Consider the following 12,739-nt stretch of genomic DNA (forward strand, 5'->3'; position numbering starts at 1 on the left):
TTTAATTAATTTCAGTTTAGTTCAGAAGCAGTCTAGCTTAATCACTGCACAACACTTGACCTTTAGTTTTTTTCGGGGGTTTCTTTTTCCAAGCTGTATAGATTAGCTGAACAGAGAAGGTCACATTGGTAGGCAAGATTACTAGTCTGCGTGATAAATATTTTAAAAGAGGTGGTTTTTAGTGGCAATTGTTGTTCCTTCTGCTTTTTATCAGACAGTTTTCAGGCATGTTTTGAAGAAAAACAAAAGCCGAATCTTCATAAATTTATTGCTTAATGTAGTGTTTTCCATTCTGTGGATTGGTGTGTGACAGCAAGGCGAGCAAGACTGCACTGTGCTCCTAGGACCTGACTCAGGAAACCGTCCTTGTTCAGAAAAGCTCATGTTAAACATGTGCTGAATGCTGAATATTTTTGCTGAAGCGGGACGAATTTAAGCATGAGCTATCTTGAACCAAGGCCAGAGTGAAAAGGTTTTTTGGGGTTGGACAAATACAGATCTCTCAGGAGCTTCATTACTTTTTTTTTTTCTTTTTAATATTAGAAAATTATGTCAGAAGCTACAGCCCTGTCTACACTTGGAATGAGTCTTAATTTTCGTGTAGCTTGCCGGTAGTCAGCTTAGCCGTACCAGCGGTGATCCCTCGTGCCGGCTGGGACAGCTTGAGCAGGTCCATCAGCTTTTGCTCCTGGAGGTCTGGCTGCACCGGGAGCTCTGCTGGACCAAGTTCCCTGTGCTTTTGCGTGTGGTTCGGTGTAATGCCAGCAGCACATTTCCACTGACAACTGATAGCTGAGAGCGGCCCATCTGTTCCCAAGAGCCCAGGTTGCCCCCACAAGGGATATCCCAGTTTGCAACAAGAGCATGGGCTGAGCCTCCCCGTGGTAGAGGCTGAAGGAAACGCCCATGCTCTCGCAGGCGCAGGGCAGTGGGTTAAAACGGAGCGGCTGGAGCTCCCGCTGTCCCCAGCTGTCTGCCAAACCCTTCTGATGGACTCTTCCATGCGGGGCAGGGATGTCCGATCTAGTGACGAATGCTCTTCTGGACCATTACAGGAATGTTTAAACTACTCCAGTGTCAGTTTAGCTTAATTTGAGAGGCTCAGAGCTGCAGCAGGCCAAAAGCTGATTCTTGGTAGGTCAGCTGTTACTGCTGCCTTGGAGGTGGCAGTGACTGGCCGGTTTTATTCTGCTTCCGAAAGTCAGTCAAACTCTGAAAAAGTTTGTATTTGATGTAAGAACGTAGGTTCTCCACGCTTGGAGTGGCTGAATCTTGGGTTTGATGTGAGATGCAGACTGACTGTAGATCTCCCATTTGGATTTTTGGTCAAGGTAATTTTCTCCATCTGAAAACTCTCTTTTTAATATAAAGTGAAAAAGGATGCGGTATAGGAGTGATAGAGAGTTGTAACTGGATCTTGAAAATCTTTGCATAGTAGCGATTTGCCAGAATAGGTTTGGTTTGTCATACGATGCTGCTATTGATTTGACATAACTTTTCCTGAGAGTTGTGAGTTAACAACTTGTTCTACTTCCAGTGTTTACTTATGCAGGGAAATGGTATGCAATAATCTATTTTCCAACAACTGTAAAGCAGCTGAATTTTTTTCTTTGAGATATAATCACCGATTATTAATGCTTCATCAAGTAACAAGGCAGTCCCCGCCCTCCTTTATAGACTTTGCTTGGAGCATGTCTTGGAACAAGACTGTACAGGTGCAAACAAATTGTAGTTAAGAGAAGGAAGACTGCAAACTTTGGTTGGTATCCTTGTATTGTGGCTGACATAAGATTTGTTTCTGTAATAGGAACGGTGCAGGAGAGCACAGAATAGCACAGCAATAGAAGAATCTGGTTTTATTGTTTCTTTCTCGTGATTTACAGTGCCCTTTTTGAAAAGTAGTTCTTTGGCAAATGCCAGCTGCTCTCTGTTAGCTTTCTAAAAGCAAAGACTTTAGTGACTTGTGTAAGAAGCACACATGGTTTGGTTTGACTTTCCGCTCCATGCTAACTACTGCTCTGCATCTTTTCAACAAAGCGCCATCTTTCTTGGGTTTGGCACACCCTGCCTCTCCGAGCACGTCAAGTAGAGCAATGGTTTTGTGTTACACTGAATTCATGGCACTGATTTGTTTTTATTTTTCTTCTTTTTTTTTTTTTTTTTTTTCAAAAATCCAAACCATATAAATACCTGATTATCACTGCTGCAAGAGCAAAGAACTACTTTAATATTCCCAGTAGCATATTTTGAACAACAATTCTTTAATTAAAACAACATTGGTCTCTTCCTGTATTTCATGGCTAGCAAATGAGAGAAAACACCAGTGTTAATATCAAAGGGAGTCAGTTTTCATTACAGTAATGGTTCAATTGTGCAATGCTGTAGGCAGTGAAATTTAATATTATTGTGACTTGTGTTGTAATTGTAGGATGACAGAGGAAAATGGATTAAGTTTAAATATAAGTGTACACAGCAGCGCATGGACTTTGTCAAATGGAAGCTGAGGGTTGGGGCAGGATGGGTCCCCCTCTGGCTCTGTCATAATGAATTAGTATTTTGTAAATAACTGGCCACTAGACTACAGATTTATTACCTTTTGTAGATATATGTGGGCACACAGAGACATACACAGATTCTGTACTGACTGTAATTGCAGTGTGGAGTTGCAAAACGGGTTTATGCCTGTAGGCTTGCAGGGTATTTGAATGTCTAGGCTTCTTGTCTTCACCTTTCATGAAAATATTCTTGCCTGCCAGTTTGTAAAGTTTTCTTCTGAAGGATCCACCCATCCTTTCAGTTAAGGGATTGCTAACACATGAATGGCCTCAGACTGGAAAGCCCTTTGTCATTCTTTTCTTCCTGATGAATAAAACCAAATTCAAGCTGCAGATGATCTTTGCTTTAGAAAATTGTGCTTGAGAGACAACTAGTGTTAATGAGCAATATCCCCTTCTTTCCTAGTTGCCCATATACATGCAGATTAAAATGGAAAATGGTGATTTAAACCATCCATTACTGATCTCTTCCATGGAAGATTAGGGACTATGAAAGCTAGATGTTTCATTTGTTTACTGTGCTGGCAAGTGGAAGATGTCCCCAAAGCAGTGCCTGAGAGTAAACATGATGCCCTGTCCTCTTGTCTTAACCCCATATCGTCACGCAGTGTTTCTCAGATGTACGTTCATGTTGAAACCTGTTCTAATGTTAAAGTGCAAAAGGGGGCAGTAAAGTGCTATCCAAAAAATGTTTATTTTTTAAGGGTACTTTTTGTGGCAAAAGTTGCATTTCTCAGTACGTTTATAATCTCCTGTATTTAAAATAATGATCACATGAGTATCTTCTGTTTGAAAGGCTTACAAATGTCGCCAGAGCGTATAGTTAAGCATTGTGGGAACAATGTTTGCTGTGTATATTTCCATTTTCTGTCCTTTAACCCAGTCCTGCAACATGCTACATATTTGGAAGGAATTGAAGGCAGGAAGCTTTCCTCAGATATATTTAGGACATAGCTATACAAAGCACTTCTGAAAGAATTCCAACTTTGCTAATCATGTCTGGTTCTCATGTTGTGCATTACCAGCACCACGTTGCTGGAAAAACAAAATGAAAAGAATGCTGAGGCTAAGGTTTTCTGCCTGAAGTACTGAAGTGTGTAGTGGTGGCATGGGTCAAGAGTTGGGCTCTCATCCAGACCCACATGCATCATTTGTCAAGAGGTAACTAGAAAGAGCAACTAATTACAATGCACCTACTGAGTGTTTTCTCTTTCAGAAATTCCTCAGAATAAGCCATTTATACAGATTGGCTGCTACTCTCCACTGCAGCCACTTGCAGTTTTTAAACTCTATGTAGAAAGCATGTTTCTGCTGAAATGCAATAAAAAGCAGAATGTGCCTCTGTGTGTTTCCATGCTTGTTCATGACAGAGAGAGCGAGCAGGCAATGATTTGAAGAGTGATTCCTTGTTTGCTAAAGCTGAGCAAGTCCAGCACTGTTGTGAGGGTTCATATTTCTGTAAATGCTGATGAAATGTTAATATAATACACTTTAAAATAGAACACTGGTCATATCCATCCTTTTTTTTTTTTCCCCCTAAGTTGTGAGACTGTCCTGAAGCACATTAGCGGTTCTTCTGTGGTAACCAGAATTGATTTTGTAAATGGATCAGAATTCTCTAGTGCTTTAAGTACTTTTAGCAGAGCAGTAATTGCTTTCTGCACAATCATACAAAAAGTTAATTGCTATTAATAGTGCTTTATGTAGAGGTCATGTATGAAAACTGAATATAAACCCTATATTTTTTCAAAAATTCCTGTGTCAACCTTGGTAAAAAATCGAACCAAACATCTTCTCAGCATTTCAAGCCTTACCCCGGTGGTAAATGTTCTGAGCCAGGCTGCACGTTCTTGTGCAAAAAGCCCAGATCTTGTTTCCCATTGCAGAGGAAAACACAAACAGACAGGTGTTTGCTCTGAGAGGGGTTTTTTAAAGGCAGAGGAAAACGTCCTTCCCATTTACAGGAGGAAAACTGCGCATCCATTTTCACACGCTGGATTTATGCTGGGGACGGAGAGGTAAAGCACAGGTTGGTCTGAAGGTTTTAGTTATGTAAGTGGGTTTTTTGCTTTGCTCTGCGAGTGAGAGCCAAGCAGCGAGGGAAAGGGCAGCTTTCCAGCAAAACTAAACCATTTCTTGCAGGCAGAGATGGCGTCCAGTTGAAACAAATGCACTGTACTACAGCAAAACCCTTCTGGCAGCTGCACGCCAGGGGGCTGAAGGCAGGGCTCTGCCTCTGCTCGGCGGTGTGGGCTGGGGCGAGGGGGCTCCCGGCACCCCTGAGTCCGCGGTCGCCCTGAGATGCCACGATCCCCTGCACGGGAATTGCAGAGTCAGCTACCTCTGCCGGAGCCCGGGATTGGGGTAGCCCCAAAGGAGTCTCTGCGGTACCTCCTTTGGCTTATTTACTTTTTCCACAGAATGAGATCACATCTGTAACCTCGTACATCAGAGCTTTTAAGGGACCAGATTTTCTCTTAGAGAGAGTTTCTCCAACGTAACGTGTTTGGTGCTGGGTTCCAGGTGACCTTCCATAGATGTGAAGGGTGAAAGGGGTACGGTTGTTGCCAAATATCATGTCTTAGCTGCAGCTTTTGTGCTCTCTCAAGTGCAGGGCACCTTTTGACTTGTGACCATCCAAAGCTGAATGCAGCGAAGAAGTGCGTGTATCTCTGCAAAAGCAACAGTCACACAAGTTATTTGGTGAAGGAAACTCATGACACATCTTTCTAGGAGACCGGTCAGGGCATTTCTGACGTGCTTGAGGAGGGGTGGTGTCAGTGGGTGTCTATACAGTGGAAGCTCTGTGCCTTTAGGACTGTGATCTGATGGTACAATTTGACTGTCAAATCCTGCAGGTCCATGCAGAAAAAAGTTTTCTTTAGGGAGACGTGTACGCGCTTTCAGCCAATCCTTGTTTTAAGCCTATTAGAAGTCCTTTGTTTTATTTCAAGTGCTCTCCTCTAGTATATCGCAAAAGGTAGTGTGCCGAACTGATAAATGAAACAGCTAAAATTTTGTACATGCTCCTTGTTCCCTGTCCACTTCAGATTTTGTGAAAACATAATAATGCTGCAGAATCATTCTTGTGTAGGTCACTAAGATTCCAGATGTAAACGTATTGCATCGTCTTGCCCTACTGCAGTCAATGGAAGTTTTGCAACCAATTTCAATACAAATACGTCCAGGAAAAGGCACCAGTAACGGCATCCATTTGCATGGCTACTTGAGACACACGGAATGGTGGCACCACTACCATTTTGTATCCAGGGTGGTGATTAAAACAAAATAAACCTCCGACCATTCCCTTTTTCAGTGCACTGCAAGCATTTCCTCCCGGTAGTGGGAAGGCAGATGGGCTCCTCTGGAGGTGAGGAAGGGGGAGGACAAAGAGGTATCACAAACCCTGGGATGGAGATAAGCTACACTTTCAGGAGGCTGTTTCAAAGCCTTTATGGGCTTGCTGCAGGTTTTATTGCAGGAGAGCCTGAGCCCCAAAACGGTTCTTCCCTTCCAATGGAAGTGAGAAATGCAAGAGCTGCAGCTTTAGAAACTTGCATTATGATATTTTATAATCTGGCTTTGTATAATGTGGTACTTGCCATTACAGACCTTAAAGGATGAGCATGAATATATTTGTTTATTTATTTCTTTGAATTCCATTTACATTCTAGCCTGCAAGTCCTATTAATGCAAGTAACCATTGCTTACATGAATAGTTTCATTAACTGCATGGAAAAATGTTACATATAAATAAAAGTCAGCAGACTGGACTTCTTAAATTTTATTTAAATTAAAAAAGCCTATTTAGCATGTCCTGTAAAACTTTGTTATAGTATTAAAATAATTTAATAATACTGCACTGGCAAAGAAAAGTAGCTTCCAAAACTGACTTAAAAGAATTTTAATAATATGAAATGCTGTACTTCTGTTTTCAAAGTTTCATTTGCTAGTCTGTGTATAAAGCCAGTCTGTCGTCTTGCTGTGTCAAACTATGGTAATTTTTCTTGCAGAGGCTTCACGTAAGAGTAGTGCCTTTCTTTTTAACCAAATTCTGTACCCATTTTGAGACAGAGACTCCACATTAATCTTTTTTGATGAAACTTGTTTTTCTGTCTGTTCCACAGCAGTTACTGATCCTCTTCTCATGAATTCACGTTCACTAAATCCATTTAAACTGGAGTGGGATCAGTCCTATAAAATAACTGCTTCCGCAAAAAAAGCATTTCAGGTTTACAGCCGGGTGTATACCTTGTATCCACATGGCATATCTTTGTATATGATGTTCAATATGACAGAAACTAGCGTGAAAACTCTGTGTGGAGCAAGGGACTCTCTTGCAGAGCGCACTGGTCTATGTTCAGTTCAAAGTCTGGGAATCAGCAAAGTCGTTCTCGCGTCATTCAGCAGGCTGTGATTAGGCCAGTGCTACTTCACTGAAATCACTAGGGCCTTTTCCTGGAACTTTTATTTGCTTTGCATCAAGCTGGTAGGACTTTTGCCTTGCTTAAATATTTCGCCTGTGGACAAAATGGTATTCAAAATGTGAATGTTGTTATTTTCTCAGAAGCCAGATGATGAATATGTATACTATTTAATAACCATTCTTTTTAAACAGCAGGGACTTGTACGTGGAATGCTATTCTGTATTCTGTTTCAGTTTGCACTTGTACGAGTAACGGGCTAACATACTGTGTTATTAGTATTCATGACATTTCCTTAATAAAACTTTTCAGTGAATAACTTTATAGTCAGGCTGGTAGTTAAACTTCATAAAGTTAAGTGGGTAGGATTCCCCAGCAGAAGGTTTCAGGCTGCATTTTAAGAAGCGTCTTGATTGTTCACATTTTTAGGGTTATTTTTGTTACATTAATTTAAAGCTAACTGCCTGCACCAATTAGTTCAGGTAAGGTATTAAAGCACAGAAATTTGGCAACGTTTCCCCACTTAAATATACAGGACTCTCAACCAGTACTAACATGCTTTCTAAAATTGCATTTATTTTATAATTACTAGGATATTGTTAAAGATAAGTGTTCATGTATACATTTATAGTACGTGTGTACAGATACAGTTTTTCAAGTTGGGAAATGCATGACGGCACATTTTTTACGTCAGTCAATACCGATCAACAAAATCTCTTAAAGAATTTATTTCTCTAAAAATTTTATCTGTTGATAATTTTGCAGTTTCAGAAATGCCTGTGTAAGGAATAGTAGAATATTTTCAGTGAAAAAGAGTGCTGACAGATAAAGTTCTGATTTTTTGGGAGAATTTATTCTAATGAAATTAGGAAGGTTTGTGTGGTTATCATTAAGGAAAACTCCTTTATCCTTTAATATGCTTGAATGTGCCAAGTGTCTCTAAGCAAGAAGTAGATCCTGAAGAAATTACTTGGAAGCTGAGTATAATATAAATTTTATTTTTTGTAAAAATTCAAAATCAAATTTAACTTCTCTAGGACTTTGACCAGCAAGGGTACATTAGTGCCAGGAACTGCTGGGCCTTAAATTAAGCGTGGTACAGAAACTGTAATGTCAATGGGAGTGGGAAACGGACGGCTCTGTTCCTATTTTCTGTTCATGTGTCATGTGAATTTTTGGTCTGATATAATACTTATTTTTAAAAAGGTTTGGGAACTCTGCATGTTGCTGTTATTTGATAAGCTGCGTGACTAGTTGGACGCGTGGGCAGGATTCACATCCATGGGCTTTGCACAGATGTCAAATATCACCCACAATACACCAATTTTGGGCTGACAGTAAAAATGCCCTCTGTATCCAAAAGTGCCAGACAGAAAGTGCATGAATTTCATCGTGCAGCTTTTACAGTACTTAATATACTTTTCTGTGCTTTCTCATAGTAAGCACTAGGATTATTAACTGTGGGCAAGGTTCTTCAAATGCTCTAGTCTCACTGTACCGGGGCTGCTGGCAGGAGTGAGTCGGGAAACTTGCTAAGCTTTTCTCCTAAGTTTCTGTTGGGGTACAGGGGCCTATACTGGTATGTAGGTTTCCCAGTAAAAAACACTTAGAGCTGAAAAGCAGAAAGTTAGAAAATTAGCTTTTTATAGAAGGTTCTGTCACTATCCCAGTGGCTCAAAGAGCATGTCATTGTCCCAAGCAGTCATTGGAGCCTCCTCGGGATCAGCCACAGGAGTCTGAAAACCTCTTGCTCCGTCTTTATTATATTTCTGTTGGGGGGGGGGGGGGGGGGGGGGGAAGAGTTTTTTAATTAGTTGAAGGCACTGATCAGACTCTTAAAGCCAGTTCATTAACTTTATTTTTACAGATGCCATCCTGCAAACATTTTGTTAAGTGTTGATGATACCCCAGAATGTTTAAGTACACATCAGCTGTTGCAGAAATAAAGATTCAGGATTAAAAGTTTTTGTTAACTTCTACCAAGGCTGAATGTACATTGTCCTTTTTTTTGTTTGTTTTTAGATATAAGGTTTTCAAAAATAGGATCATAAAACAGTAGTCTTAATCCTTCTGACATTTAATAAATAGCTTCAGAAAATGCTTAGTACCCAGCAAATGATTTATTTAAGGTCTTTATGAGAGTACAGTAGCAAAAGTGTTACACAAATGCAGGGATAGTAATAATGCCTACTACTAATCAGCCACTATAGATTTTGTGGTCGAACTGATATGTCTGAGGCGAAACTTTTGTATTCTCTTCAGCCGCATTTGTGCTTTATTGTTGTAAGAAAATAAAGCAAATTGGAAAAATATCTTTCTCGCAAAGGTCATGATAAAAACTGTAAACTGTTGAAAAAATTTCAATACAATCAAGTTCTCAGATTAATCCTTTCATTTCAGCCTTTTTTCTTTCCTAATCCCATCAGTGTTAGATCCTACAAGTTCAGAAGCTCAAGTGGAAGGAGATTTACTGAGTTCAGTTCTCAAACTGTGCAGACTTCAGAGCCATAGAGACAATATTCCCCTGTGATAAAGTCTAATGAGTGTGTCTGTTTAAAGCTCATGTAAAATGTGTTTTAGCTATCAGTTGGGGGTGGTTCTGTCCTCTACCTTTTACGGGGCAGTTCCTGGCTACTTAACCAAGGCACACAAGTGTGCTTTCTCTCCGGTAGCTGTTCCCGAGGATTGCCTGGCACGCCATCTCTGAGCCCATCCTGTCTGCGCTCAGAGTTTGCATGGAGGACATAAACCGCTGCTGCTTCATTACACACACATGTATATACACAAAATCTAAAATTAGAATCAGTGCTTTTTGTTTTTCAGGGCAGTTTTTAGGTCATATTATTGATAATGACAGACAGGTGCGCGTTTCTAACCTTATGAATTTCATATTTATTATGCATGGGAATCTAAATTGATTAATTTAAAAACAAAGATCTGGTCCTCTGAAATCTCATATGTTTCATATTACACATTCCCGTTAAGATAAAGAAGAATTACTGGCAAGAAGAAACATTTGCAGCAGTGGGATCATACAGTGACCAGTCTTTGTCCCGGCATGCAGATGGGATAATATGAGTAATTTTCATCTTTCTGGTGCAACACTGCCCCACAGGAGCAAAGTAAAGTGGGACTGTGGTCAGGCAAGGTGGTAAAGTCAGTCGCAAGTGACGGAGGTTGGCTCAGAAACCCTGTCCCTTTGCCTTTGCTTGGCTGGAGTTGATCCCCGAGAAGAGCCCGAGTCAGGATCCGTGCTGCGCCCTTGGGAATGTTTGCTGACTGGGGTCTTCTTCCCTCCATTTCCTCAGCACCCTTGCAGAGCTGGCCTCTTCCTCTGTCATCCCTCACCAGGCCAGTGACTCCAAGGAGGATGCATTTCCACCTTTCCATTTGTTTCACCATTTCACTGCATTCCTTTGGTGTATCCAAAAACTGGAGGAGGCGGTGCAGCTTTGCCCTGTCTCCAGTGCATCTTAGTTTGAACAGCCATAGCCAAGCCTAGTTTCTGTAGTCTGGAAATTATACTGAATGACACAAAAGAGCGCACTGATTTATACATCAACAGTCGCTTTTCTTGCCATAACATTTCATTGTTCTTTTTCCCTAAATCTGTAATTACACGTCTTTGTCCTGCTACGTACTGCTTCACAACAAATATAATTCTTACACAGGCTTTGTGAGTGAAAATAATCCAGCTCAGTTAGCACAGATCATAAACTCGTGTTGTGTGGGAGCAAGCGGTTGTCAACAATGGATTCAAAATTCGGGGTGTCGCATCATCCTTTTCTCTAATTTAATAAGTTCTCCCCCAGCACTACTACATGCTGGTGGGCTCCTTTAGCCAAGCCAGAGGCTGGAGGTCACTGATGCCAGCAGCTTTGTTCTGCTTGGGCCTTAATACTCTAATTTAAATGTTTCCAAGAAAGCTGCCTGTGAATAAGCTAGATTTACTACATGTGCTGTTTAAATGCTAACACTTGGAGAAGGGTGTTCATTAGGCGGCAATTGTTTCAGTTGTTTTTTCAGGCCGATTCTCCATTAAGGAAGATCTTTGGAAAAGGCTGGCAGGCAGGAGAAAGAGGAAAGAAAGTCAGTCTTTTAGGTCTGTGCATTGAAGGACGTTGTGTCATTGGCTGTAGTTCTAAAACATGCACTTCTTGGCCTTAATTGGAACAAATATATCTTACAGAGAAAGAATCAAACAAACCTGCTCTGGCTTTTTTCCTTGTGAGAACAAGGCTTCTCATTCTGTGGATGAATCAATGCTACAAGTAATTATTTATATTTTTCTTTCGTGAAGAGGTGGTGAAGTTTGCCTATTAATTAATACGAGTAGGAAAGATACAATATCGAGCCTAACCTCAAACATTAAAGCTCACTGCCAGTTTGTGTAAGAAGTCTTCCTCCATACTAAGGCAGAAGCACACCCATATTTCACTTGTAGCACAAGAAATAAAAAAAAGAGTTAAAATTGTGATGGTAACGGCGGAGTTTATGAAGAGAAGAAACCATTGCAGTGTGGCAGTCACACTGTCTTGGAAAAGTGTTTTATCAGAAGCATGTGTGGTCCTTGGGTCAGGTATATCTCTGTCCACCCCAGGTCTGTAAGCATGATCCTGGTGAGTGACTGATGTTCCTTTGTGTTGTACTAGTAATATCTATCAGCATCTTAATATGTCGTTAACTCTTAAAGTTTAAGCTGTTTCCTTTTCTGCATGGCTGCTCATGGGGTTTGAAAGAGTATTTCTGTCATTGCCCCGTGTCCAAAATTAGCAAAATATGTGCAAGAATAGTAGAAATGTTACCAAAGCTGAAAAACAGGATCGTAGCCCGCCAGACGTTGTACTAGCTGCTGTAAATGGCTAAGTGTGGAAGAAAGAGCAGTGAGTGCCAGAGACACAAAACCTACTAGAGTTCCCAGAACTGGGATAAGGACTATAAGACTCAATCCATCTGTAATTTCCAAGAGCTAAATAAACATCTTGTTGATATTAAATTGAGTCAGGCCCAAACTATTAAGATCTGGTTTGCTCGGTCTGTCATTTTGGTTTTGGAAACTGTGTGTTTGTTCCTGTCTGTCCACTGCAATTGCTACTTTTCTGGATGAGATTTTATCACTTGTCTCACATTTTCCCTGTTTTTTTTTTTTTTTTCTCTCTCTCCCTTTTTATTTTTTTCCTCCTTTTTTTTCTGTTTTAGATTCCTTCCTGGACAAGGATTGGTACTATATCCACAGATAGGAGACAAACTGGATATTATATGCCCAAAGGTGGACTCTAAAACTGTTGGCCAGTATGAATATTATAAGGTCTACATGGTTGATAAAGACCAAGCAGATAGCTGTGCTATTAAAAAGGACAATACACCTCTACTCAACTGTGCCAAGCCAGATCAAGATGTTAAGTTTACCATCAAGTTTCAAGAGTTCAGTCCTAATCTCTGGGGCCTGGAATTTCAGAAGAACAAAGATTATTACGTCATATGTAAGTTCAAAATATCAATTGCTCATTCTTTTAAATATAATTGCTCGTTCTTTTGTATGTTGTCTTGTACATTATAAGCAAACTAGAAGAATGTGAACGTGTTTGTATATTTTTCTCTGAAAATATTTTCTTGCCAGCGTATCTTCAACATTATTCCTGACTTCTATGGGGCCTCTGTCTTTTTTTTTTCCTTGGTTTGTGTAAAGCGAATTAGATTGTACTTCTATGCCTGTAAAGGGCTTCTCCTTTTGTTCACAAGATTGTGTCCTGTATTCAC

General features: G+C 40.4%; 1 protein-coding gene across 1 annotated transcript in view; it reads left to right on the forward strand.

Moving 5' to 3' along the window:
- EFNB2 (ephrin B2) overlaps positions 1-12,739 on the forward strand; it is a 46,035-nt gene that overhangs the window by 10,591 nt on the left and 22,705 nt on the right. The window contains exon 2 of the mRNA XM_064440610.1: positions 12,179-12,462. Coding sequence (XP_064296680.1) covers positions 12,179-12,462 — 284 coding nt within the window. The remainder of the gene's footprint in view (positions 1-12,178; positions 12,463-12,739) is intronic.

Source organism: Phalacrocorax carbo, chromosome 1 (assembly GCF_963921805.1).
Source record: "Phalacrocorax carbo chromosome 1, bPhaCar2.1, whole genome shotgun sequence".
NCBI classification, from domain to species: domain Eukaryota; kingdom Metazoa; phylum Chordata; class Aves; order Suliformes; family Phalacrocoracidae; genus Phalacrocorax; species Phalacrocorax carbo.